Raw genomic sequence first — 27,934 nt, 5'->3', positions numbered from 1 at the left:
CTTTAGGGGAAATGGTGGTAAGAAAGTAGAATTCAAGGAATCTTAGAGTCACAGATATTGGGGCCAGAGGTGATCATGGAGATCATCTCAACCAACTCCTCACTTTAGAAAGGAGAGAACTGAAGTCCATACAAGTTAAATAACTTGCTCAAGATCATACAGCTAATGAGTGGGTGAATCAGAATCTGAACCAAAGTATTCTGACCCAAATACAGCAGGGATTTTGGTTTTTACTATACCGCAGTTCAGTTCCTTCATTCTTTTACATATCTCCTTCAACTCTTAACAAGGGTTCTCTACTTTACTCACAAGTTTCCTTTGGTTAGGGCTGTTGTCCTTTTCCCGGATTTGAGGGCCGGATCGATCCCTCTGCATCATGATGAGCTGTCCTGCCAAATTTAGCATGATGCTTTCTGCATCGCAGGCCTGAGGAAGAGAAATTGATCTGCTTTGTCATTAAGTTTTTGGGTTTTTTTGGGGGTGGGGCAATGAGGATTAAGTGACTTGTCAAGTGTCTGAGGCTGGATTTGAACTCAGGTCCTCCTGAAGCCAGGGCCAGTGCTTTATCCAGTGTGCCACCTAGCTGCCCCCATCATTAAGTTTTAGAAGTTTTCTCAAGTTCACCATCCATTCTAGAGCATTATGCATACATTTCATAACCAAAGGTGCAGATTTTCATATTTGCAGCCATTGGTCAATGAACAAATGTTTACTTGGGTATTCAGCCCCCTACTAGGAATCTGCCCTTGAGGAACTTTACTATTTAGAAGGGAGATAAAACTAATGCACGTGATACAAGAAGTTAACAAGACAATCCAGGTCATACCCGAATGTGTTGTGACTTTCTTCATTATTACCATATTTGTTTCTCTGTACCCTCTGATATAATGACCAACTCTTTCCTTTGCTACCATGTTCCTTCACTGGTTTCCATGAAATTGCTCCCCCTTGGTATCCCTTCTTACCTATGAACCTGTGTTTCACTTTCCTGTTTATACATGACTCATTCTGCTTAAAGTAGGTATTCACTGAAGTTCTGTTCTTGGTTCTTTTCTTCTCTCTTTAATACTTTTATCCCATAGTGATATTTTCTCATGGTTCAATGATCACCTCTGCACATATTGCTGAATTTCCATCTCTGCCCCACAAATTCACCCCAGAGCTGAGGTCCTATGTTTCTAGTTGTCTGTTAGATAGCTTCTCCTGCATATGCAACTGATTAGATCTATAGGGTGAGGATGGAATCAGAGATGGCTTCAAAGTTTTGATGTTGGAAGTATGGGGATATTATTAATAGAAATAGATATGCTTAAAGGAAGAAGAGATTTATCAGGGAAGATGAGATAGGCTTTATGGACATGATTTGAAGTAGTAGGGATATGGTTCAGAAATATTTTTACATTTTCTCTCAAGTACTGTGGGAGAATGAGTTTCATTCATGATGGTTAAAGTAGTTACCAGCTTTTGAATTACTTTCTCTTGGTATGATTGGTCTGTCAGTTGGATTCAGTCTGTCAAACTCAAAAAGGCTTTTCAGAATGCAGTGTAAGTATGCCAGCCTAATTTTCAAAATCACTGGGGACAGCAACTTTGTATGATGAACAAATTGATAGACTTGACTCTTTTTAGCAGTGCAACAATCCAAAACAATTTCAAAGAACTTCATAGATAGAAAATGTTCTCAACATCCAGAAAAAAGAACTGTGGATTATGAATGCAGATTGAACCATACTGTTTCTACTTTTGGGATGTTTTTTTCCCCTTCTTTTTTGAGGTTTTTCCCTTGTGCTCTGGTTCTTCTTTCATAATATGACTAATGCAGAAATATGTTTAATGTGATGGCATATATATATAACATATCAGATTGCTTTCTGTCTTGGGGAGGAGGGAAGGGAGAATGGGAGAAAAATTTGGAACTAAAAATCCTATGAAAAAAATGTTGAAAACTATCCTTATATGTAACTGGAAAATAATAAAATACTTTTATTAATAAAAAATAAAATAAAATAATGAGAACATCAAAATCTGGGGACATCAGCACTGTTTTTGTTATCCATCTTGTTATTAGGGATAATATCTAGAGTTTGCAATAAGTCAAAAATTTCAATTCCAATTTTTCCCTCTTCAGATTATTCTAAGTCCTTACTTTCATTTCTTTTTCTGTCTAATCTAGTTTTATGAATTAAGTTATTTTTTATGATTATCCTTCTCTGGTCAGCAGTATACTGTTGTGAGACTTGTAGTTGAGGGCAATGTTGACTAAAAACAATATGAATCCTTGTCCAAAACTGGTGAAATGTTTCTCATTTTGTTATGATATAGTACAATGAAAGTATTAATATTTCAGTGGGATCTATGATATGACCGTTCCGGTGGGTAGCTGATGTGAAATAAAACTGTAGGTCAAGGGAGATGAATAGGTTGATGAACCAAGAGGGACAGCAAAGGAAAGTGGAGGGAAATGGAAAAAGCACTGATCTAGCACCAACTGTGTACCAGGCTCTGTTCTAGTCATCTGACTGCTCATAATAGATTAGAAAAATCAAACAAAGGAGAGAGACATTAGAATCAGGCAAACTAACAAAAATAATAAGTGGCAGCTATCAGTAAAGGAAAAGAGAAAATCCAAAGAATTCAAATATATGAACTACAAGAGCTGAGCAATCAGAGGGCTCTTAAGGTAGGGGCAAATAGCAGCACACACCTCAAAAGCTCCTGAAAGCATCACTGTAGTAGTAATATAGGATAATATAATACAATAATGGTAATCAAAAAATTAATAAAATAAATGAACATATAAAATCTCAAGATGGTAATGACAATGAATATGAATCATTAATAAAAAGTTACATATTCATGACAGTCCTTGATTTTAGCTGCTCTACATATTTAATTCTGTTTAAAAAGCACCTATACTTCTTGTCTTAGATTGAAATCTATCTCCTTGTAACCTTCACATATTGGTGTTGGTCTGTCTTCTATAACTTCCTTTAATATATCTGAAGATAGCTATCAAGTTTCTCTTCTATAAGTTAAACATCTGAATTACTTTTCATCATTTCTTTTAAGAGATGATTTCCAAACTACTCCTTCACTATCCTAGTTATTAGTGCCCCTCTTAAAATATGCCTCTCAGAACTGAATGCAATATCCCAGGTATTTGACCAGCACATAACAGAGTAAAAATTAGTGTGACCCTGACACTATTAATTCTATTAATATAATGATAGTGTCATGTTGGGTTTTTTAAATAGCAGCTATATTATACTACTATATCCTATAAGCTTGAAAAGAGGCTGTTTACAAAGCTCATGCAAATATAGTCTCCATTAATAAAAAACATAGGACCAAGTTGGAGAAGTCTGAACCGTACCAGGAGTTGGCCAAGCCCCATCTAAAGTACTGTGTTCAGTTCTAGAAACTGTGTTTAGGAGGGACAGTGTGAAATGATATGTAGAGATAAGGGAATGTTTAAACTGACCATGAAAATACTACAGGAGAATCTGATACGTGTTATCACGTATATATAAAGCCTCATGTATCGGAGGGACAGCAAAGGAAAGGTGAAGGAAATGGAACAAGCACTGATCCAGCACCAACTGTGTGCCAGGCTCGGTGCTAAGTACTTTACAAATATTCTCTCATTTGATCCTCCCAACAAGCCATGAAGGTAGGTGTGATTATTATCCTCATTTTACAGATGAAGAAATGGAGGTAAACAGGTGAAGTGACTTGTCTGGGGTCACACAGCTGGTACCTGAGGTCAGATTTTGATTCACTATAAGAACAAACTATTTTTTAACAATTATAACAACAGGAGTTATATGAGCCTCAACATGCACTTTTATATTTATTCCTATTAAACTGTCGTTAGTTTTGGAACAATATTTCAGCCTATCAGCTATCACAATAGCTTTTCTCCCTACTTCATGCATCTAAAAATCTGATAATAAAATTTTCTCTAGTTCATTTAACTAATGTGTATATTAAGGTAGGGAAATGTACACTGCATTTTAGGAAGTTCTAGTGCTTAAAAAATAAGTGTCAGTGATATGGAAAATTAACTTATTTGAAACAACTCATTTTCTGATGAAATCTACTCTAAAACCGAGTACGGTTCCTATTGTGGTTCGTGGCTAAGTAAGTTCTTGAAGCACTCCATAAAAGACCAATTTACCTATTGGATATTACAGTAATAATTTTCAACACTGATCTCTGAAGAAATGAAGAGAATACATTTAAAGGATTCTATAGTCTTAATAAAAGAAAAGCAACATAAAAGTCCATTTGAAAAGAATTACCTACTCAATCTAGAAGCCCTCCATTTTTTTTACTATGCTTTACTATGGCTGAACTGCTTCTAAAGCCAGCATCAAGACAGGCAGAAACTACAGTGGGATATGGATGCATTTCAGCAAGATCAAAAAAGCATTTTTTAAGCAATCACAGGGTTAGCCAGGGATTGCATTCCCGGAAATGTTTAATACAAAATTGAAGTTTTAGGGAAGGGAAAGGAATAAACATTTATATAATGCCTCCTATGTGTCAGGAACTGTGCTAAGTGCTTTTATAAATATTATACCATTTGATCTTTACAACAACCCTGTGTGGTAGGTGCTATTATTAACTCCATTTTAGAGTTGAAGAAATGGAGACAGTAGTTAAGTGACCTGCCCAGGGTCATATAGTTAGGAAGTATCTTGAAGCTGGATTTGAACTTAATTAAGCCTTCCTGACTCCAGGCCCAACACTCTAAGTCTGAGACATTTAGAGGTTTAAACACATTTGTACAGATGACATACTTAGTACCAGCATGAGACCAGCAACACAAATGAGAATAAAACTGCTCTGACTCTGATAAATGTTAGCAGACTTAAAAAAAATCTAGAATTTAAATTTATTTTGAGCTGGTTTACCATAATTCTATGAATAGCTTAGATATAATCGTCAGATATCTAACCACCAGTTCAACATCACAGACAAAGAGAAGAGAGAAAGGGTATTATTCTGGGTCATTTGTAGACCAAGGCAGTCTCTTTTAACTGGTCACTTCCCTTATTTTAATATGTAGATAAAAATTACAGTGAGATAATCAAGAGACGTGAGATGCAACAAAAGCCCAATATTTTACATAAGTATTCCAGATCCATTATCGAGAATTCTGAAATTCCTTTACTGACCATAATTTCTTATCCTTCCACCTTTTTCTGGGGTCCACGCCTAATCCTTTATCCTTACTGTGCTCTCCAAATCACACTACTCCTGCCAGGGCTTCAATTTCCTTTCTTCTCAATTGATTTTCAGGTTAACCAGTGCAACTATGTACTATCCTCTATTCTCACAACCCTAGTCCCCTTGTCTTATCACAATCCATGCCCTCCTAAACTCTAACCCTGGGTTATTGCAATGACCCACCTTTCTACTCTTACTCAGGTACTGTTGGCAGTGGAGAAATTTGCATAAGTATGTTGACTGGGTGCACGATAAATTTATGTCATCTAATCTCAGCTGCTCTTCCCTGATAAGTCTATAATTCAACCAAGCCTGCTCTTGTGATCTCTTAATTGCCAGATTTGATGTCCTTTCTTCACTTCTCCTTCTTCTTGAGCTCTTCACAGCCTTTTGCCTTGTCAATCATCCTTTTCTCCTCTATACTCTCTTATCTCCTGGTTCTCCTGCTCCTATCTATCTGACCACTTCTGTCTCCTTTGTTGGCTCTTCATACAACTCATGCCCCTGTTAACTGTGGGTGATCCATAGGGCTTTGTCCTAAGCCCTCTACTCTTCTCCCTCTTCAAGTGGTGATCTCATCAGCTCCCATGACTTCATTGTTCAACTCTATGCTAATGATTCTCAGATCCACTCATCTAGCCCTTAGACATCTTAAACTCAACTGGTCTAACACTGAACTCATTCTCTTTTCCCCCAAACCCTCTCCTCTTTCTCTTTTCCCTATTTCTTTTGAGGGTACCACCATACTACTAGTCACTCAGGATCAAAACCTAGGTGTTACCTGTGACTTCTCACTCTCTCATACCCCACTCATCTCCAATCCCACCCCCTTCCCCCTCCATCCTCCATACCCAATCTGTCGCCAAGGCCTGTCGATTCTACCTTCTCATTTCTCTTACATTTCCCCTTCTCTCTTGTGACACTGCTACCACACTGGCAGAGGCCTTTATCATTTACTGGACTGTTGCAAGAACCTGCTGACTGGTTTTTGCCTCAAGCTTCTCCTCACTTCAGTCTTCCTCCACTCAGCTGTCAAAGTGATCTTCCTAAAGCACCATGTTACCGTCATACCCCAAGACAGAAGAAAACACTCCACTGGCTCCTATCACCCTCAGGATTAAATAGAAATTCCTTTTTCTGCTGTTCAAAGCTTTTAATAATATGCCCCTTCTCCAAACCGTATAACTTGCAGCACCCATCTCCAAATACTCTTCAATCCAGTGACATTGGTCTCCTTGCTATTTTTGAGCAAGAAACTCCATTTTCTGACTCCAGGTCATTTTCCAATGAAATTCTCTTCCTCCTCTTGGATTTCCTGGTTTCCTTCAAGCCCCAGCTAAAATCCCATCTTCTGTAGAAGCTTCCTTAATTCCAGGGACTTCCCTCTGTTGGTTATTTCCAATTGATCCTGTATATAACTTGTTTATACACAGTTGACATCTTGTCTCCTTCATTGGCCTGTTTGCTAGCTCCTTTAAAGCTAGGACTGTTTTGGACTTCCTCTGTGTTCCCAGAGCTTAGCATGGTGACTGGCACATAAATCTTTATTGGCTGACTTACATCGAGCTACTCCAAACCTATTCTTTCCTCAAAACTCTTACACTAACTTCTCAGTCCTCCTTGACAGAAGCCCTTAATTTATACTTTAATGAAAAACAGAGGCTATTTGTCATAAAGTTCTTCTTGTGCATCTTAAGACTCCCTGAATTTGCCATCTTCTCCTCCTTTATTTCAGTCTCTGATGAAGAGGTGGCCTTTCTCACTTGTGCCAACTCATCTACTTATGCCATCTCTCTCATCTTCAGCATCTTTCCCAATCAATCATTCTCCTTCTCTTACTAGTCTTCATTCTTTCCCTATCCACTGGCCACTTCCCTAATGACTACAAAATACATCTTCCCTTTGTATGAAATTATGTAGAATGAAGTGAGCAGAACCAGAGCAATTAATAACAACACTGGAAAGAAAGACACCTTTGAAAGACTTAAGAACTCTAATGACATGACCAAAACAAAAGAACTGATGATGAATGAAACATGCTATTCATCTTCCTGACAGGGAGAAGTGATAGAATAAAGATGCAGAATGAGACATAATTTTTGGTCATGGTCAATATGGAAATGTATTTTGCTTGATGATGCATATTTTATATTTCAACAGGAAGTGGGGAAGGAGAGAAAAATCAATGCTTGGTAATTTAAAAAATTAAGTTAAAACTCCTAGAAAAAGTTGACTACAATTGCTGTTTCTGCTTCTCAATCCTTGTGATCTAACTTTTGACCGCATTACTGCTTTCAGATTGCTAGATGATCTCTTAATTACTAAATCTGATGGCTTTTATTTAATCCTCATCATTCTTGACTCTGCACCATCTAATATAACTGACCACCTTCTCCTCACTGGGTTTTTGTGACACTGCTCTCTCTTCATTCTCTTCCCTATTATCTGACTGCTCCTTCTCAGTCTCCTTTGCTAGATCATTCTCCAGGCCATAATCCAAATGTCCTCTTTTCTTATCTTTTTCCACCCTTTCTCTGTGAGCTTAATTAATTGAATGAACAAAAGAAAAAGTATGGTGTGCAGAGTACTGTCCTATGTCAAGGTCAATTATCCTCTTTTGATAAATGACTCCCAGATCTATTTGTTCAGTCCTAGTCCTGTTTCACCAACTGCTTTTCTGGGGAAAATTTCAATGAGATGTTCTAAAGGCATTTGCACAATTTGGCATTCTACCTACACCTTAGAAGATGGTTAAGATTTCAAGTGCTTTAAAAAAAAAAAAGATTTCAAGTGCTAAAGATATGGGGAAGAGCATTACAAAAGTACAAAGGGAGGCAAAGCAAAGAATGTATTTAGGGAATGATCTATCTGGAAGGGTGCTTAAGAGTAGTGAAGAGAGAGAGGTAAGTATAGAAGAGTAAGTTGAAAACAGATTTTTGAGGGTCTTATATGCTAAGCTAAGGAGTGGTATTCAGGAAACTTGTACCAACTTTAAAAGTCAGTAAACACATTATTTAAAAAATGATGATGATAATAACAATAACAGTAATAAAAGAGAAAACAACACCTTTCTCACTCTTGTTCCTCCAGAATCCTATCTGTTTGGAAAGGTACTATAATGTACTTGTGGACTCAGCTCTACAATTAATATCCTGTGTGATTTTTGGGTATGTAACCTATGCCTCAGTTTTCTCACCTGATAAGTGGAGACAGTAATACCTGCATAACATACTTATAGTACAAAAAGTACTATACAAGTATAAAGTAGTATTACCAGAATATTTTTAATCACAATTCCAGTATGTAGCATCTAGTTTTTCTGGCTAGAATTAGGTAGAAACTAAGGAATTAAGACTAAAGGAGTGAGAATTTTAAACTCTTTTGATTTTTCTCCCTGCTTGTAACTCAAAACCTTCATGAAAGAAATGTTTTTAAAAAGTTTAGTCTGAATACAAACTCATACTCATAAGCAAGATATTTTTTGCTATTATTTTAAATTTGTTTCACTTTTACAATGAAGAGGATGAATGGCATCAGAATATTCTAGAATGTAAGGATGGAAAAAAATGTGCTTTACCTGTTCAAGTTAACAACTTTTCCCAATTGAAATTCAGTGTGAAAACCTATAATTCTCTACATTCACTGTGCCCTCTCAACTACTTGGCAAACTTGATAATTCCTTTAAAAACTCTTATTCAAACCACTCCAGTTGACAAAAGCCCAAATGTGAATAGTACCTGATGTGGCATTTTCAAAGTGATCCCAGTTTCTGTTCTCACTGATGTCAGAGTCACAGATACCACCAGGAAAGGATGAGGGATGTAGCGAGACATGGAAACCTCCTGGAGAACCTGAATACTGGCAGTAGTATTTACACTATAAAAACAAACACACATTTCAAGAACATTACTCTCAAGGTTTTTTTCCTTTTCAGCATTTACTAGAATTTCATGATTATGGCCCTCTCTTCCTATGGGTCATATACATGATCTATTCCATCTACCAAGTACAGAAGAAAAGGAGCTGTTCCCTACCTATATTCTATATCCTCTCTCCCACATAACATACTTAGGGAGGATATAATGGCAAAAGTGGCAATCAGAAGATAGCGGATAGATGGTAGAAGGAAGGAAATTTAACATTAAGAATAACAAGGCAGGCTTTCTGATTGAATCTTAGCAAGAAGATGGATTTCACTGGGCAAAATCTCACTTATTTCTCCAACCTTTAAATTTATTTATAACCTTAATTAAACATGAATAGCTCCCAGATATTATTAAGGAAACATTAACAAATTAAAATTCTATGGATTTTTGGTCAAGAAGCATCTTCTAAATGCTATTCAGTCCCTCTATCAACTTTTCATGAGATGAACAGAGGGAGTCTGTAATAGCAGCACTGTGCTTTATATGAGATAAATTGGTAGTTACCTAAAGCTTCATTACTCTAGAAACTCCAAACAAATATTATCAACCATCTTGAATATCAAACTCATTAGAACACCTGTACTGAACACTACACATGGCCATTTATTTAAAAAGTTTTACAAAAGTATAAAGATAATTTAGAATTTTAGATGTGACCAGTGTCAGGAACTTAGGTGTTTAATCCATGCTTAGTGAATTGAAACGAAATCCTGTATTTTAGAAATTCTCAAGTACAACCAACCCCCTCATTTCCCAGATATAGGCACTGAGGTAACAACTAAGGAATTTGCTGAAGGTCATACAGGGAAAGGCTAGGATTCAAACTCAGGTCCTCTGGCTCCAAATCTCGCCCTCTTTCCATGATATCATCTCACCTCCCAAAGAACCTCAAACATGTTGATTGGTTGATTAGTTAAATAAGTTAATGTATTTTTATTTATAGCTTAAAAGAGGCAATTATATAATTTTAATCCCACTGATTGAAATATTTTTTAATGCTTAGATAAAATTAAATCACTTTTCAAGAAAATAAAAGCTAAATTGAGGGCACATGATAAAATAATAACTTAAATCAACTTCTTTTCCGCTATACTCACCCATCAGTTTTTCTTTCAATACTGTAAAGACATATAGAACAGTCAGCTCTAAATAATATTACCATGTCCCGGAAAACACTAAGCAGTAATGTTTCTGCCTGAACTTTGGTGACATGAGCAAAAGCGTTGTCCAGGTTGGATGTTCGCAAGTAAACTCTTAGCTGCAGACCGCACAAAAAAGAAAATAAAAAGCAAGCAATTCAGTCTTTTGGTCACAGACAATGACTATATCAGATGTGAATTTTCTTTGATTTTAAAAAAAAATCTTTTTCATGTAATAGGAAATTAAAAGATAATTGGCAATTAGTTAACTGACTAATTTTTTCAGAAGGCTATGCTAAACAAATTATAATACATGATTATAATAAAATACTACATTTTATAGTATGAATAAAAAATAGGAAGAATATAGAGAAGCATGGTTAGATTTAGAAGAATCATGAAAATAATATTCATGACTACAACAATGTGTGAGAATATTATTAATTAGTTTTACCCATCGCAAATGTAAATGGAAAGAAAAACCGCCACCAAAAAGGATTAGGAATAAGGACGAGATCCATATAATTATATATCAAATAAATGGAGATTTCATTAGTATAAGAAACTCCTAGACAAGGAATCTCCTCCTACCAATGCAGATTGGCATCTTCTCTGCACAACTTAAAAGTCTTTAAGAGTTGCCTAGAGCCCAGCTTCTTAAACTAGGGCCATGAAATTGAATGTGGGGGTCATGAAAACTTGGTAACAGTAAAAGGTTACATATACCTAGGGTCATGTAAAAATTTCTTGGGCAAACAGGGATTGTGAGTGGAAAAAGTTTTAAGAAGACCTGGCCTAGAGCACTGAGAGCCACTATATTTCAGAAGTGGGGCTCACTTGATCCAAGGCCAGCTCTCTAACCATTTTACCACACTGCCTTTTTTTATGACCAAAAAAATGAAACTATATACTCTGAAATGATAACAACCAAGCTCAATTCCAAAAAAAGAGATAGGAGAATTCACCTTGTTTCCTTCTTTGCAAAAGTTGAGGATTAGAAGTGTGAAATCTTACATGCATTTCCAGTCTTGGTTGATCTGATCTCTCCCTCCCTATATTTTGTTATAAGGTATGGCTCTTTGAAGGGAAAAGGCAAAGAATATATTGGGAAATTATGGGGATGTAAAAACAAAAGTATGGGGGCGGGGGGGGGCGGGAGAAGGAACAATATAGGCAAATCCAGGAAAATCTGATGAGAAGGAAAATATTTTTGGATTTGTTGTTTTCAAACAACAAAAAAAGACTGCTTATTAATAAAATATGGGAAACTTATTTTTAAGAATTTCTTTTTAACTTGTATGAACTAATGTATAGTAAAGTGAGCAGAACCAAGAGAACGTTGTGCAGAGTAATAGCAATACTGTTTGATGAAGAACTGTGAATGGCTTGACTATTCTCAGCAATACAATGATCCAAGACAATCCCAAAGGACTAATGATGAAACATACTATCCACCTCCAAAGAAAAAACTAATATTGATTGAACATAGACTGAAGCATGCTATTTTTCACCTTCTTTCATTTTTTTCTTTTATTCAAGTTTTCTTATACAAAATAATTTAATATGGTAACTACACATGTATAACCCACATCTGATTGGAGCGGGGAGGAGAGGAAGGGAAGGAGGGATAAAATTTGTAACTCAAAACTATAAATAAAAATGCTTATTATTAAAAAACAACAAAGAATTTCTTTTTACCTCTTCTTGGCGGTCATTTAAGTTATAACATGCCAGGACGATAAAGTCATTCCACCAGGCTAAGCCACCTGTCACAATCATATTTTGCTCCTTAAAATACATGAAAAAAAAAAAAAAAAGCAATACATTAGTTTCGTGACTCAGTTATACAGATATCCCAAGCTATAAGACCCTAATATTTGCTTCTGATGAGGTCTGTCATTTTACCAGGATAGGGGGTACCCACTGGAACACTTCCTCTAGCAACACAGACTAGCTCCTTCTTTTGCAATTTATAGTTTTTTAATTGCCTGGGGCATTGAAGGGTAAAGGCAACTTGCCCAGAGTCACACAGCCTGCATATTTGAGAGTAAAGAATTGAACACCGATCTCCTTAACTCAAAGCCAGCTCTCTATCAGCTACATGACAGTGACTCTCAAGAGCTGATATACTTGTGAAATATTCCCAAGCAAGGAACCACCTCAGTACTTCTGTTGTACTGTTCAACCACAAAATCAGGTAATTTTCTAATACCTTCATTAGTAGCAACTCTCCCAAACAGGAAAACATGAAGAAGACTTGAGCTTTGAGCTCAAAGTGAGTAGAGGGGTTTCAAATTTAGTAGATAAAGACCTACTTCCCTTTAACTATGCAATGAGTATAGTACTGCCCTGCTTGAAGATCAACTGTGACAAGGCATGAAAGTTAGGTTTTCCTGGAATAATTAGTGTAATTACATAGAATAAATCTAGAAAAACACTTGGTTTTAGTGCTTTTCTTCTCTTGTATCTTCAATAAAAATAAGAATTATGGCTATGGACCTCAAAAGCTGACAGTATCACAGGCTTTTTTCCCCCTAGGCCACTGAGAATCCCTTACTATCTATCGGTTCACTTGAAACATATTTGATGCATTTAACTTAGGGTGGAAATGACTCTCCTAATGTTTATGAGAATATAACTCTCTCCCTTGGATTACCGGCATTCAACACAGTGTATAATGTTATGGAATTTTTCTCTTAACAAAATGAAAATTCAGGCTCCTTTCCTATAACTATTCTTTTCAATTAATTTCCATTGCTTATGTTTAATTGTATAATTTTTTTTTTAAGAGAGCATGATTTTGTATGTGATGGCACAAGTCACAAGTCTTATAAAAGAACTGACCTGGGTAATGTTTCCAAAGAGCTTCCATTTTTTGGTGAGTAATGAATAATGTGCAAAACCAAACTTGCCAACGACAGCAACATTTTGTCCCAGCTTGTCAATTGCTGAAAACTGTTTGAATAAAATAACCAACATACTTGGTTGAATGTCACTTGCATAAGAAATAAAGCTACTAAAAGAAACATTTAAACAAATGAACTCAAAAATAAAGTAACTCACCCTTATAGGCCAATTGCTCTCTAGATAAGTGCTGGAAATCTAGAGAAAAGAACAGAGCAGTTGCATAAGACTTAGAGTCACATTATTACTTAGTACTGTTAACAGAATGGTATTTGTTTTCCTATGCAACTGTCAAAATCATACCGTAGAAGACATTTAATATTTTGTCCATAAGTAAGTATGTAAATCTCAGAGAAGTCTCAATTTCTTATTTAATTTTTGGCAGAGCTCTTTTAATTGACCACTTGAGTTTAAGACTAATCTTATTTCTGTATAATCATTTCCATCACTATAGCAACAGTTCAGTATTCATATAGCTCTATGATTAGATTTGTTTCTGTTGTAACTATTCTTATAGGTTTCAAATAAGTTCTATCTACTCTAGTTTATTATAAGTTTCCTGAGAGTCGTGTCTGTTTACCATAATTTCTTCTATCTCCCTAAAGTGGTCTCTGGATACACAAGGAACAGTCAATAAATGTTGATCAATTTATCAAACAAGCATTTGTTAAGCACCTACAATGTTCCAGGTATGATAAAAATACAAGGGAATCCAAGAACAAAGAAGGAAACAGTTCCTACTCATAAGGAGTTTAGATTCTGATGGAGAAGACAAAAACATCTACAAATATACATAATAATATGGAATATATATATATATACACACACACAAAGTAATTAAATATAAAGTAATACGGGAAGGAAGGAACTAACAGTTGGATTAGTGGTCAGGAAAAGCTTTGTGTAGAAAATGGTGCTTGAGTCATGTCCTAAAGGAAGATAAGACTGACTGTGGGGCAGCCAGGGCAAAGGCACTGACTTGGGAAATGGAGTACTGTGGGCAAGGAACAGAGAGAAGACCACTTTGACTGGACTGAAGACTGCAGAAGGGAGAATAATGAACAATAAAGTTTGAAAGATAGGTTGAGACCAGGTAATGACATGCTTTAAAAATTCAACAAAAAGTAGAGTAAACAAATGGCCATATCTGTGCTTGCGGAAGATTACTTTGGCAGTGGTGTGTAAAATGGACTGGAATGATGATAGAACTGAGGCAGGGAGATAGAGAAAAGACAATTAGATTGTGCAATTAGGGCACTGATAACTTTGGAGAGAATAGTTTCAGTTGAGAAAATTTGAAAACGGGACTGAAAAGGGTTGAAGAGTAAAAGGAGCAGAAGTGAAGACAAATGGTATAGATAGTTTTTTAAAGCATTTGGCTAAGAAAGAGAAGAAAGATATAGGATAGCTTTTGGTGAGGGTAAGGTCAGTGAAAGTATGGGTTTTCTTAAGGATGGAGGAGACTTGGGCTTGTTGGAAGACAAAAGGAAAGGAAACAGATAAGGAGAGTTATAGAATCAAGAGGGGGGATCTTCTGGTGAAGATGGGATAAAGTGTACATAGAGAAGAACTGGTCTCAACAAGAAGAAAGTCCATTTTATCGTCAGAAGCTGGAGGAAAGGAGGAAAGAGTGCAAGATGAAGTCAGAGAGTTTTGAGATAAAGCCAAGGGGAAAAGAGGTGGCTCATATTAGATGGACTCAAATTTCTCAGTAAAATAGGAGACAACGTCCTCAGTTGGGAGAAAGCAGGGAAAGGGAGGCGTGAGGAGTGAAGAGAAGGGTTAGAAATGCTTTATCAAGCACCGAGATAAGGAATTAATTAGAGAAAAACCAAAAGACTGTCTTGCTGCAGTGCGAATCCCAGTTGACATCAGATAACATGAATATGTAATATAGGCAGTCTGTACAGTTGTTGTGAGATCTCTTCCAGCTGTGTTCAGCAGTTCAAGTATAGGAACAGAGGAAGGAAGTAGATGGTGAGAATAATCCAAGGCTGAGGTTTGGAAGGAGATGAGCAGTGAGAAGACAAGAAAACTAGAGAGCAGAGGACACTGCAGAGTTAAAATGGCTTCGTGCTGTTCAGTTGTTTTTCAGTTGTGTCCAACTCTTTTTTGTTTTGTTTTGTTTTTTTGTTTTTAGTGAGGCAATTGGAGCCAAGTGATTTGCCCAGGGTCACACAGCTAGTAAGTGTTAAGTGTCTGAGGCCGGATTTGAACTCAGGTACTCCTGACTCCAGGGTCAGTGCTCTATCCACTGTGCCACCTAGCTGCCCATGTGTCCAACTCTTAATGAGCCCATTTGGGATTGTCTTGGCAAAGATACTGGAGTGGTTTGTCATTTCCTTCTCTAGCTCATTTTATGGATGAGTAAACAGAGGTAAACAGGGTTAAGTGACTTGTCCAGGGTCACACTGCTAGCACCTGAGGTTGGATTTGTGTGCGTGTGTGTTTTTCCCTTTTTTGGATGTGAATGAAGATGTGTCTTCCTGACTCTAGGCCTAAACTCTGAGCCATCTAGTTGCCACTTGAAATGGCTACTGGGTTTGTACTGTAGAAAGTGAAGTCAGATTAGTGGGGGAGGGAATGTAGGGCTTTTGATGAGGCAACGGATAGCTTAAAAAAGGATGAGGCATAGAGAGAGGTGGAATCATAGGAGGTTACGGTCAAATAGGGGAAAGTAAGAGTTTATAACTAAAGAAGTAGAATAAATATCTGAAGATAATGTCAAAATGGGACAAGTGGGTCATGCAAAAATATAGGGGATCATAGAAAAGATCTGACCCCTGGAATAACCCAACATAATCATTAGGTTTGAAAAGTGGACATGATGGGTGGTATTCCTAGCCCTAAGTGCTACGACAGTCCCAACAAGACCTGGAATCTTAATGTAGGTCACCTCAGTTTTAGCTCCAATGGAAATTTGGGATTCCAGCTTTCTATTCCATTTTTAGAATTCCATTAAATTCATTTTGATAATAATGATGATAGTTAGCATTCAAAGAGCTTTACTACTATTATCTTCACAACAGCCTTGGGAAGTAGATGCTAATTATTAACCCCATTTTACAGATGAGGAAACTGAGGGAAACCAGAAAGTGTCTTGCCCACCAGGGTCACACAGCTAGTAAGTGTCTGAGGTCACACTTGAATTCAGGTCTTCCCAATTCCAGGTCTAGCACTCTATCCACTGAACCACCTAGCTGTGAGAACTAAGGATTCAAAAAAAATATAGAAATTTAAAATGATCAACTAAACTAATATTTAATCCAGTTATTCTCTTTGTCTTAGAAAAGAAGCATGAGACAGGAACAAAAACGCTGGACTTGGAATCAAGACATTAATAAATACTAAAGTAAATAAACACAAGATTCTATTCAGAATGCATTCTTTAGAAAACTATTCTCAAATGCAAATAATTTGTTCCCCAAGCAGAAGGTAATACCATGACAGAAAGGTCTATTCTGTTTTTGCTTTTTACCTCCGGCACCTAAAAGTGTCTTGTACATAATAAAGCTTGAAATGTTTGTTGAGCAGGATTGAATAGTCTGTGCTGGCTTTTTTCCTTAGTAGGAGCTTTTCAAGTTTACTTTTATAGAGTAATGGGGAATACTTTGTATGACTGACATACACTCTGATTCTTGACCTTAATCTTAAGGTTAAAATTTTACCAATCAGACCAATTCAGAAAATCACTGTAGGTATGAAAAAATTCCCCACATATGAAACAAATATAAGATAGAAAATGGAAAAGGGGGAAAAGAGAAGGATGAAAGTTGAAAGAGGCTGCCTGTGAGATTGAGCTTTTCTACCTATGAAGAAAATTAACAAAAAATTGCCATCTAGAACTGAACTGTGCATGTCTTCAACCTGTGACTAGATACAAGTTCTCAGGCTCCAATCTCTTTCAACACTACCACTACTTGAGCCAGTAATATCTAGTCCCCATATGGCAGTGCTTATAAAACTTATTCAAACTAGGATACATTTTTAAACTTATTTGGGGGCTGCAATGTGGAGGGTGGGAGCTGAAATTAGTGAACAAACAGAACTGAACATAAAGCTTTCTGGTGATGATATTTTATTATCTATTTTTAGAAGTTTAGAAATTAATCTTTAAATGAACATACATTCAAATAGAGATTTACTTACATCCTTAAATATGTAACCACTGTCCTCTCCTATTTCACTAAGTACCCTTAAGAATAGGCTGAAGGGTAGTATATTCTTTTTATCTGCAAAATGTCCATCTCAGTTTTACAAACAATAGTGTCTTATAAACAGCAAAAGTAAATTACTTATTCTTTAAGTAAAATTTTCCTTCCCATATAATGCCTTTGTGCTTGAAAAATTCAAGTGGGAGCATGAACTAGCTAACTTTTCTAAGTGGTTACTATAACTTTGGTTACAACTAATTATTTGTATATTGGCCATCTGAGAGACTTCTGAATTTTTTATAACAATTCTTGGAAGCCTGGATTATGGAAGGTCAGTAGCCAATTGATAATAGAGAAATCCAGGACATTAAGCTATAATCATGAAAATATACTAGTGGGGAAACAGTATACCAAAGGGAGTTAGCTTGTGGAATGTCAAACAGTCTACACTTGCCCTATCACTACAACCTCGCCCTATGGCAAAGTAGCAATTATCTTTAAATGGAGAGATCTGTGAGTACCTATTCACCCTTTCCAAAGAGAGAAAAACATGTGAATGTGTGCCTTTATATATCTCCAATAAATAGATCATTTAGAATTACCCTATATAAAAAGCAGAATCAATAAGAGCACTTGTCATGCTATAGAATAACCAGCAATAAATTTTCTTGCATTTAACAACATAAGTTTAGACATTCTTATACAACCATCTTTTTACAATACTAATATGACTATGCACTTTTCAAGAATTAAATGGACTTCACCAAAAAGAAGTAATTTATAAAATGTTACATTATTTAGGATCCAACTGTGTAAACTAAATCAAAGCTTCTTAAACTGTGGTCGAAACCCCATACGTGGCTGCATAACTGAATGTGGAAGTCGCAAAAAATTTGGCAACAGTAAAAGGTTATGTATATCTATTTTATACACCTATATACCTACGGTTGCATAAACATTTCTCTGGTGAAAAGGGGTCACAAGTGAAAAAAGTTTAAGAAGCCCTGGACTAAATAATCTGTATGGTCTCTTTCAGATCTAAAAATTCCATGCTTCTATTCTAATGTAATTGTCAGTGGATCACTGGCTGTGATACAATCTTATGAACTCTGGGAAAACCAGAAAATTTCAGAAAATGAAACACAAAAAAATGTTAGAATCTCAAACATACACAGTATAATGACAGAGTATTATTGCTGGTAATCAATATACAAACATCTTTATTGTCCTATATCTGTGCCAACAAATGCTTGTTTGAATAGTTTAATGGATTTTTAGGATCATGGGATTTTAGAGCTGAAAGGAAATTCATTTTGTTTTATTTCCTGATTGTCTTTTGAATTTGAGACCTACCTGCTTTAATCCTTTGCTCTACTTGGCTCTCTGGTAACACAGACCTGACTAGGTAGAACTGGCATTGATGCTAAGTCAGTGTAGAAGAATGAATTGTTCAAAGTAAGGGGAAATGAAAATAGAGAAATGGCTACAAGAAAGTAGGAAGCAGTGGAAAATTTTAGTAAAGGAAATACTTGATTCAGCTTTCTTTAATAACTTACTAATTATAAAACGGCATAATGATAATTGGCCAATTTTATGGCAATATCAATATAATTTTAATATTATATATTGTACACACTAGGTTTTAAAACACTAAGATAATTATCTTCTTGTCCAATTCTTTTTGGAACCATTATTCCATCTCTGTAAAAAGAAAGTAGGAACTATGGAGTAGTGAAGTGTACATGTATGTATAAAGATGGGTCAGGATAACAAAGCTGAGAAACAAGCTTTCTTCTTTTCACTGTGGAGAAACAGTTTCTGACCAGATAGCTGAGCCTAGACTGTTTATGAGAAAGGAGTACAAAGTTTGGTATCATCATGGAAAAGAAGATTTAAGGTGATGAAGCTACAAGTGGATAGTTAGTTTCTTTAATTCATTTTAATTTAGCATTTTCCCCAAAAGTGAATTTCTGAAATGTCTGTTCTGCACCAAACTATGGTATTTCTTTCCTTATTGAATGCCAATATACTAATATTACTGAAAAGGATTTAAAAAAATATTTGAAGAGCTAAATATTTTGTTATAAGCAGAATTGATGGCAGAGATTGTAGAATGGACACAAGATTATGGAACAGATGCCATAAGTCTACACTGTAGACTCAGTTCTTCCATTAGAGTTAATGTCAGCTGCACAGGACTGGGGTGATTAAAACTAAACTCCAGTGATAATTTGCATGCTACTACACCTTTGCTTATATATCACACCTGGATTTATATTTCTTTAAAAATATGAAAGAATAAATAAGCATTTCACATAGTTGTAATGGAAGAGTGACAGGCAAAACTTCCTGCTCTTTAAGACACTATGCACTAAAAGATTTAAAACAGAACAATACATTCTGCATTAAGAGACAAGAACAGAGAAGAAACCAAAAAGAACAGAACAGGTACAGAAAAGACATGACACAGAAGGGCAAAAGCCACCCCATTTTTTGCAGCAACAGAAAAATATTTTGAAAACTTAGTCTCAGGAGAAATCCCAATAATGTTACCTGCACAACATGCCAATGTCGGTGTCCAAGTAAAGTGCTTAAACCCTGAGAATCTAAACTTCCGTCTGAAAATGGACTCTTTTCCCGGATGGGCTTATGTTCAGAGTGTGCTGATGAGTTTCTAGGATTCTGGGCTTGTGAGGCATCTCCACAGTTCAAATACAAGCGATCCTCTCCCTGAAGTAGCACCTGCTCCTGATTACTCTGTGGAAGAAGGGACAAAGAAGGAACAAACAATTTTAAAAATTAATGCTCCAGTTACTATGCAGAATAAAATGAAAGCTAAACAATAAGTGTTGTGTTACAGCTAACCTTTGCAAGGCCCTCACTACACACAGCAATCCTTTTATGCATCCCTTAATGACTGTCCTGCATAGTTAAACCCTCAATTCTACCTCCTTCTGTCCCCTGACCTGCCTGGCTTCTCTTAATGTCCCATTCTCACTCTTCTAAACATTTCAATATTCTTACCCATCCTTTCTTCCTTGTTCTAGGTCTCAGAGAATGAAACCAAAGCTACCATTCTATATCTACCCTCAACCGATTATCACCTCCAGTTGCCTTTGGAATCCCGATTGTCCCTCTCCTACATTCTTTAATCTTTCCCGGTCAACTGGTTCCTTTCTCCTAGTCTATAAATATGCTCATATCCAAAAACAAAATGAAAAATAATCCTTTTCTTAACCCTGCCACCCCTTAACATATCACTCATGTATTTATCCAACACTCATTAAATGCCTACTATGTGCAAGATATTGCTCCAGAGTGGCAATATAAATTTTTTTTTTAAAAGGTGCAATCCCTGTCTTAAAGGGACTTGCATTTTCCTAAGGGAGGAAGGATAGATATGGCAGGCACTTAAACAAATATAGTACAGATTAGGGAGTGATGTAGGCAAAGGAAAATTTAGTCAAAACAGAAGAGTGAGAGAATATTTTTCATTTAGAGGGATCAGGGAAAGCTTCAAAAAGGAGAAAACATTTTCTCTCTCCTCATTACTACCAATCTTTAAGAAAAAGTAGATTCTGTGTTTCATCTTCACCACCATCCACTCTCTCCTCATCCAGTGGCAATCTGGATTCAATCCCAACCATTCTATCAAAACAACTCTCTCTAAAGTCACCAAAGACCTTATCACTAGATACAATGTTCTTTTTCCCTGCTCTTAAAGCCTCCTTGATTTCTCTGTGGCACTTGACAATACTGGACTGCCAGCCTTTTTTCCTTCGATACCCTTTGATGGCACGGCATCCTCACTATTCTCCTACCTTATCTACCATTTCCTCTCTGTCTCTGCCAGGCATCTGCCCAGAGCTCTCTTTATTCTTCTTCCTACTCTTTCTTCCTTGGCAATCTCATGTACTTCCAGATCTCCCATTATCACTATATGTAGATGATTTTCAAATCCACACTTCCCTAAACGTTCTCCCCAGAGCTCTTGTTAAATATTTTAACTGTCAACTATATATCTCCACCAGTATGCCCTGTCAGTACCTTACATTCAACTTGTCCGAAACAGAAGCAATTTTCTCCATCCATACCAAATAGCTCAACTGCACATTGACGGAATCATCATACTCCCAGTGGCCTATGCTATAAATTAGGCTCATCTTTGATTAGTTCCTCTCTCTTACCTTTTACATCTATATAGTTTGCAAATCTTTTCTACCTCCTCAATATAGTTTGCATATAACCACATTTTATTCAGGCCCTTATTTCTTCTTGCTCAGACTTACTGTAAATAGCCTCTTAGCTTGTCTTCTTGCTTTCTTATCTTTACCCTCCAATCCATTCTTCACAGAACTTTGCAACTAATTTTTTTTGGGGGGGAGGGGGTAGTATTTTATTTTATTTTCCAATTACATGTAAAGATTGTTTTCAACATTCATTTTTGTAAGATTTTGAGTTCCAAATTTTTTCCCTACAAATAATCTTAAAAACTATTTTGATTCTATCATTTTTCTACTCAAACTTTTGTGGCTCTCTACTGCCGATCAAATAAACTCTTGGCACTCATAGCCTTCTATAATCTGGTCCCAATACCTCTTTCCAGTCTTAGCTCTTACTATGCCCTAAACACACTTTACATTTCAGATAAAACGGATCACTCTCTGTCCCATTCTTGTGCCCTTGCTCATGCTATCTCTTATACCCAGACTGCATGCTTACCATCCATCCTCATTCCACTGCTATCTGCTGGAGGCCTTCCTTCAAGGGACAATTTAGGTGCTCACTCTTCCATAAAACATGTCCCTAACTCTCCTTGGCAGATGAAAGTGACTTCTCTCTCTCCAAATTTGTCAGAGCATATTGCTTGGCCTCCTCTTTTCACTTATCTCACTTTCCTTTGTATGACAGTTATTTGTCTATATGTATATTACCATTCAATTGTAAGCTTTTAAAAGCAGATATATCATGTGTGTATGCCCATCACTTAGCACAAGGCATTGTGTATAGCAGGGGCTTATCAAATAGTTGCTGAATTGATGATGTGTTTTTCTTATGAAATTTAAATATGACATAAAGGTGGACACTTGATAGGATTAATGTTAGTCTAGATTCAAAAAAACCTGAAAAGGCCAAAAGGATGGGTCCAATCAAATGTGATAAAATTTATAAAGGACAAATGTAAAGTTCTATACTTGGGTTAAAAAAAATCAACTTCATAAAAACAGAAAAGAGAAACACATGGCCAACAACCATTCTTGTGAAAAAGGTTTTTAGGCTTTTAGTGGATTTCAAGTTCTGTATGAGTCAACAGTATGAGAAGACAACTGGAAAAAGCTACTGCTATTCTAGGTTACATTAAAACAAACAGAATTTGGGACAAGTGAAGTATACATTTTGCTCTGCTCTGATAAGGCCATGTCTGGATGACATATAGTTCTGGACATCCCATTTTAGGAACTATACAGATCACTATGTAGATGATACTACATACATCCAGAATAGAGTGAGGAGGACAGTCTGAATATTGGCAAATATATTCCATAAGTAGAAGGTGAAAGACCTAGAGAAGAGATGTCTTTGGGAATGTGAGGGAGGAGCAAGATAGCTGTCTTTGAGTATTTGAAAGAGCAATTTAAACTGGTTTTGTTTAGTCTCAGAGGCTAGAGCTAGAAGTAATGGGTAGAAGTTCCATAGAGACAGATTTAGGCTTAATTTAAGCAAAATTTTTCTAATAATTACTCTTTTCAAAACTGTCAGATATTTCTGTGCTTCCTTTGTTGGAGGAGTTCAAACAAGGAATAAATGATGATTTATTATATGTGTTTACAATGAATTCTTGGTAAGATTCAGGTTAGACTAGAAAGCCTTGAAGTAAATTCCAACTCCTAGATTCTATAGTTACCTTCTGAGATAATGTAAAATATGTGATAGTTTATATAAATGAGATTATTTGGTAGATAAGCTACATTATAATCTCCCACCATAAATGAAATTTTTGTTTAAACTTATTTTATTCAAAAGGTCCAAAAGCACACCCAAACTTAGAGCTATTTTAACGGCAATTTTCACAACTGCCAATAGATGGCAATGTAACTTCATGGAAGATCTTGTTAATGATGAACCAAATAAATATGGTGCTTTAGTAGCTCTGGAAATATTGGCAAGGGTATGGACTACTGTTGGTGGTCACAGAAGTGCACAGCTTTGGGATTAGCTTTAATAGCTCCAGCTCAAGGACAAGAGCCCCCAAGGAATTTTCCCAGGCTGAAAACATGGACAACAAGGAGTACATCTCATTGTCTCTATGGTCCTCATTTACTGTATTGAAAAAAATCAGAAAGTGGATTTCAAAATGGATTGTACACGCACACTAACAGTGTTGGAAGAGCTGTGAATTATTACAACCATTATGGAAAACAATTTGGAATTATGCAAATAAAATCACTAAACTACATATCCTTTGAACCAATGATGGCACTAATAGGAATACATCCCTAGGAGGTCAAAAATAGAAAGGTCTTAATATTCACAAAAGTATTTTTGTGGTACCAAAAAAACCAGAAATAAAGTGGTGCCTATCAACTGGAAAATGACTGAACAGATTGCAGTATGTTAATATGTGAGATAATACTGTACCATAATTCAACAAACATTTATTAAATGCCTACTATGTACCAGGGTAGGCAGTGAGGTAGTGCAGTAGAAAAAAGTGCCAGTCCTGGAGTCAGGAAGACTCATCTTCCTGAGTTCAAATCTAGCTTCAGACATTTACTAGCTGTGTGACCGTGGGCAAGTCACTTAACCCCGTTTGCCACAGTTCCTCATCTGTAAAATAGGCTGGAGAAGGAAATGGGCAACCGCTCCAGTTCCCTTGCCAAGAAAACCTCAAAAGTTATGAAGAGTCACACATGACTGAAATGACTCAACATCAACATGTGGACTGTTCTAAAAGTAAAAATGGTTCCTGCCCTCAAGCACCTCACAGTCAAAAGGGGAAGACAACATGCAAACAACTATGTCCAAATAAGAAACACACACACACACACACACACACACACACACACGTAAAGGATAAATTGTAGGTAACCTCAGATGAATAGCACAAATACAAAAAGGGACCTTTAAGAGCTTCTTGCAGAATGTGAGATTTTAGCTGAGACTTGAAGGAGGAGGTGAAAACAAGGAAGGAGGGTATTTCAGGCATGAGGGACAGCCAGTAAAAATGTATGGAGTCGGGGCAGCTAGGTGGTGCAGTGGATAGAGCACCGGCCCTGGAGTCAGGAGTACCTGAGTTCAAATCCGGCCTCAGACACTTAACACTTACTAGCTGTGTGACCCTGGGCAAGTCACTTAATCCCAATTGCCTCACTAAAAAAAAAATGTATGGAGTCAGAAAATGGAATGTGTTTGTGAAAGGAACAGCAAGGAGACCAATGTTCTGGACCACACAGTATGTAGAGGGGAGTAAGGTATAAGAAGACTCGAAAAATAGAAAGAGGGCTTTAAAAACCAAACCGAGAATTTAATATTTGAACCTCAAGGTAAATAAGGAACCATGGAAGTTTACTGGGGTGGCGGGGAAGAGGTGGAGAAGAAGAGGAAAGGTTGGACATGGTCAGACTTGCACTTTAAGAAGATTCTTTGATAGTTTAGTAGAAGATGGGTTAGAATAAAGAGAGACTCAAGACAGGAATAGCAACTATAAGATTAAAAAAAAGATGGGACCCATGTAAACTACGTGAACTAAGCCAAGTGAAGAGAGCAGAACTAAAAGAAAAATATACACAATGATTTCAGTAGTAAAAATAAATAACTACTGTAACTGAATCTTGATAAAGTGTAATGAACATTCATGGCCATTGGAGAATAGATGATGAAACATACTTCCCTCCTCTTAGGAGGCAGGCGGAAGCCTAGGGATTCAAAATGTTGCATATGCTATCAGATGGTTCCACTATTTTAACTGGTTTTGCTTAACATTTTTAGTATACAGTTTATACTTAAATAAATGATGGTTGATTGATTAGTTTTATACAAGGGAGGATTCAATGGGTGCTTATCAGGAAATATATGTAATATAAAAAAACCATAAATTAAACTTTGAAAAATAAAAATTAAATGGTTAATTAAGTTAAAAGGAAGTTAAATGGTCTGCCCATATCCCTTTGTAGACATTATTTTCTCATGTTTCTTTTGTTTGACTATGCAATTTGTTACAAGAATTATGATTTTATTTTCTTTTTTTGGAGGGAGGGGAACATAGGAGAGAGAAAAACTTAATTGAATATAACCTACAAGAGCATAATTTTTCAAGGCTATCTATGTTTTTCAAGTTTAAAAAGTATTAATCAGCTGGCTAGAGGCTTGCCTTTCAAAGCTAGTTATTCTTTCTACTACAAGAGGAAATACCAATTACTATCACTTTTATATGAATGTTTTATTTGCATAAAAGTCAATGCTATTTTCTGTGAATGTCTGTTTTTCTGATGACCACTTAGCTGAAATTGTAGGAAAGGCTGTGAGTAGAGGCCATTTTCATACCTTACTTCAATATGAATGGCACCAAATATTTTAAAATGCCTGAGGCAAAGAAGGAAATTGAGTCAGTATGAACTCTAAAAGGCAGATGGTTATGCATAACTTCAAATAACATTTTTAAAAGCCACAACATTCTGAAGATGGAATTTTTTGTTTGTTTTTGAGGGAAGGAATGATTTTGATAGAAACTTTAAATTTTTATAAACTAAAAAGAAATTATTTTCAGGTGCAGATGTGCAAATAATAAATACTTAGGCTTGACCAGAAGGGACAAAAAGCTATACAAAGTTTCTTTTATAGCTCAGTGGAGTTCGATAAGGGCTACAGCCTTGCCTATAGAAGCAAAAATATAAACAGGACAGAATGCTACCAACTTCTGGCATAAATTAAATGAAGGTCGAAAACAAAACCAGAAACTATAACCTATAAAATGAGAGTGGTTCAAGATTTTAAAAGTATAAAATGACATCTTTTTAAAATACTAAGAGCCCCAAAAGATAATTAAAAAACAAACAAAAAACTCTTCAAAATGCTAAAGGTCATAAATAACTACTTACCATACAAGGGTTAACAGTGAGTGCACTCTTGATGAACTGAAATTGTAGAATACCAGGCTCATTAGCTGTACTCTTCATGTCAGACTCAACATCAGCATTTTGAGAACCATATCCACTAATTACCCACAGGTGATAGCCTTCTGCACCCCAACTCTTGTGTGAAAAAGAAACAAAAATTAGTCCTGAATGGCAAAGAAGCCTCTTCTATCTCATTTTAACAGAATACACTCTCATACTACTTGCATGCCAGAATTGTTCATGACTTCTGGAGGATTACAAAATATTGCTAAACTCAACATCGTTTAGAATCACATTAAAATTCAGTTTTTCTAAGTGTCACATTCCTCTTTATACCCTGCACCTGGGATAATGGAATAAAATACAGACAACACTTGTACCAGAAAACCCAGGTCTTTCTTCTCAGGAAAATTTTCTTTCTACTTTATTATTTAAATTACTTTAAATGGATTACAGGAAAAGGGGATTCGAGAATACAAAATTACCATTTCTGACCTAGATAATTAGTCTACATCAGTAAAAAAGAGCCCAAAGCATAAATGAATAATCAAATAAATATCAAAACCTTTTTGCTACTTGTTTTCTTTTATTCCAGTTCCCCCACTCTCCACCCTTATCCTGGAATGAAAGGAAATGTAGCCATGGAAGCATGGTCTAGAAAGGTTCATGATCTAGAAAAAGATGACAGGGACAAGCCTCCCTTCTTATTCCAAGAAGAAATACTTCCATAACTATTATGGGATTATTCACAAACATATTTGCAATTGGTGGGGCTGTGTAAAATTATGTCTGACATATGTAGAAGGGTTTATTACCCCACTGATTTCTGTAAAACCCTGAAGGGACATTCAATATATTTTAAAATAACAGAATAATAGTAATTCTCAAGAGATATTAAATGGTGAGTTGTTTTACATAGCCAACACATATTTAATTTTGTGACTGGTTACAAGAAAGACAAAAATGAAAAAATAGCTTCAAAGGAATCACAAAAGAAATGGAGGTATTCTCAAGTAAAAAGATTACCTTCTTCACAACAAACTCTGCCTTACATGATAGTTATTGTCACCAAAAATAAAAAATTAAATACTAACTACTGACCAGGTTTTTATTTAAAAAATGGTTTTAGCCCATCAAAAATTACACGCTGAAGAATTTATTCATATTCTCGCAGAACATTAAATCACATAAACAAGGAACACCACACAGGACAAAACACAACCTAAACTTCTCACACCACGCTAATTTTTATAGGAATACTTACCATAGAGCTGATCTTAAGAGGCTCTTTCTTAGTGCCATCTGATCGGTAACTGAAAGAAAACAGAAATTCTTGGTTTAGGATTTTAACTTATAGAGAAAAATAGAAGCCATTCACAGTGAATTCCTAAACCCCATTTTTCTCCTCAAAAGCTCCTGACATCTTTTTCCAGGCTCATTTTTTTCTCCAGTCTCTAATGAGA

At 36.1% G+C, this 27,934-nt stretch overlaps 1 protein-coding gene across 4 annotated transcripts in view; it reads right to left on the bottom strand.

Annotated features, from left to right (window-relative positions):
• RIC1 (RIC1 homolog, RAB6A GEF complex partner 1) overlaps positions 1-27,934 on the bottom strand; it is a 159,628-nt gene that overhangs the window by 16,321 nt on the left and 115,373 nt on the right. For all 4 annotated transcript variants that reach the window (XM_043997970.1, XM_043997896.1, XM_043998040.1 and 1 more), the window contains 9 exons: positions 27,736-27,784; positions 26,454-26,606; positions 19,909-20,112; positions 13,361-13,399; positions 13,142-13,252; positions 11,996-12,085; positions 10,256-10,416; positions 8,970-9,108; positions 310-426 (listed from right to left, as the gene is read on the bottom strand). In XM_043997970.1, coding sequence (XP_043853905.1) covers positions 310-426; positions 8,970-9,108; positions 10,256-10,416; positions 11,996-12,085; positions 13,142-13,252; positions 13,361-13,399; positions 19,909-20,112; positions 26,454-26,606; positions 27,736-27,784 — 1,063 coding nt within the window. The remainder of the gene's footprint in view (positions 1-309; positions 427-8,969; positions 9,109-10,255; positions 10,417-11,995; positions 12,086-13,141; positions 13,253-13,360; positions 13,400-19,908; positions 20,113-26,453; positions 26,607-27,735; positions 27,785-27,934) is intronic.

This window comes from Dromiciops gliroides, chromosome 1 (assembly GCF_019393635.1).
Source record: "Dromiciops gliroides isolate mDroGli1 chromosome 1, mDroGli1.pri, whole genome shotgun sequence".
NCBI classification, from domain to species: Eukaryota; Metazoa; Chordata; class Mammalia; order Microbiotheria; family Microbiotheriidae; genus Dromiciops; species Dromiciops gliroides.
This window is presented reverse-complemented; position numbering and strand designations above follow the sequence as displayed.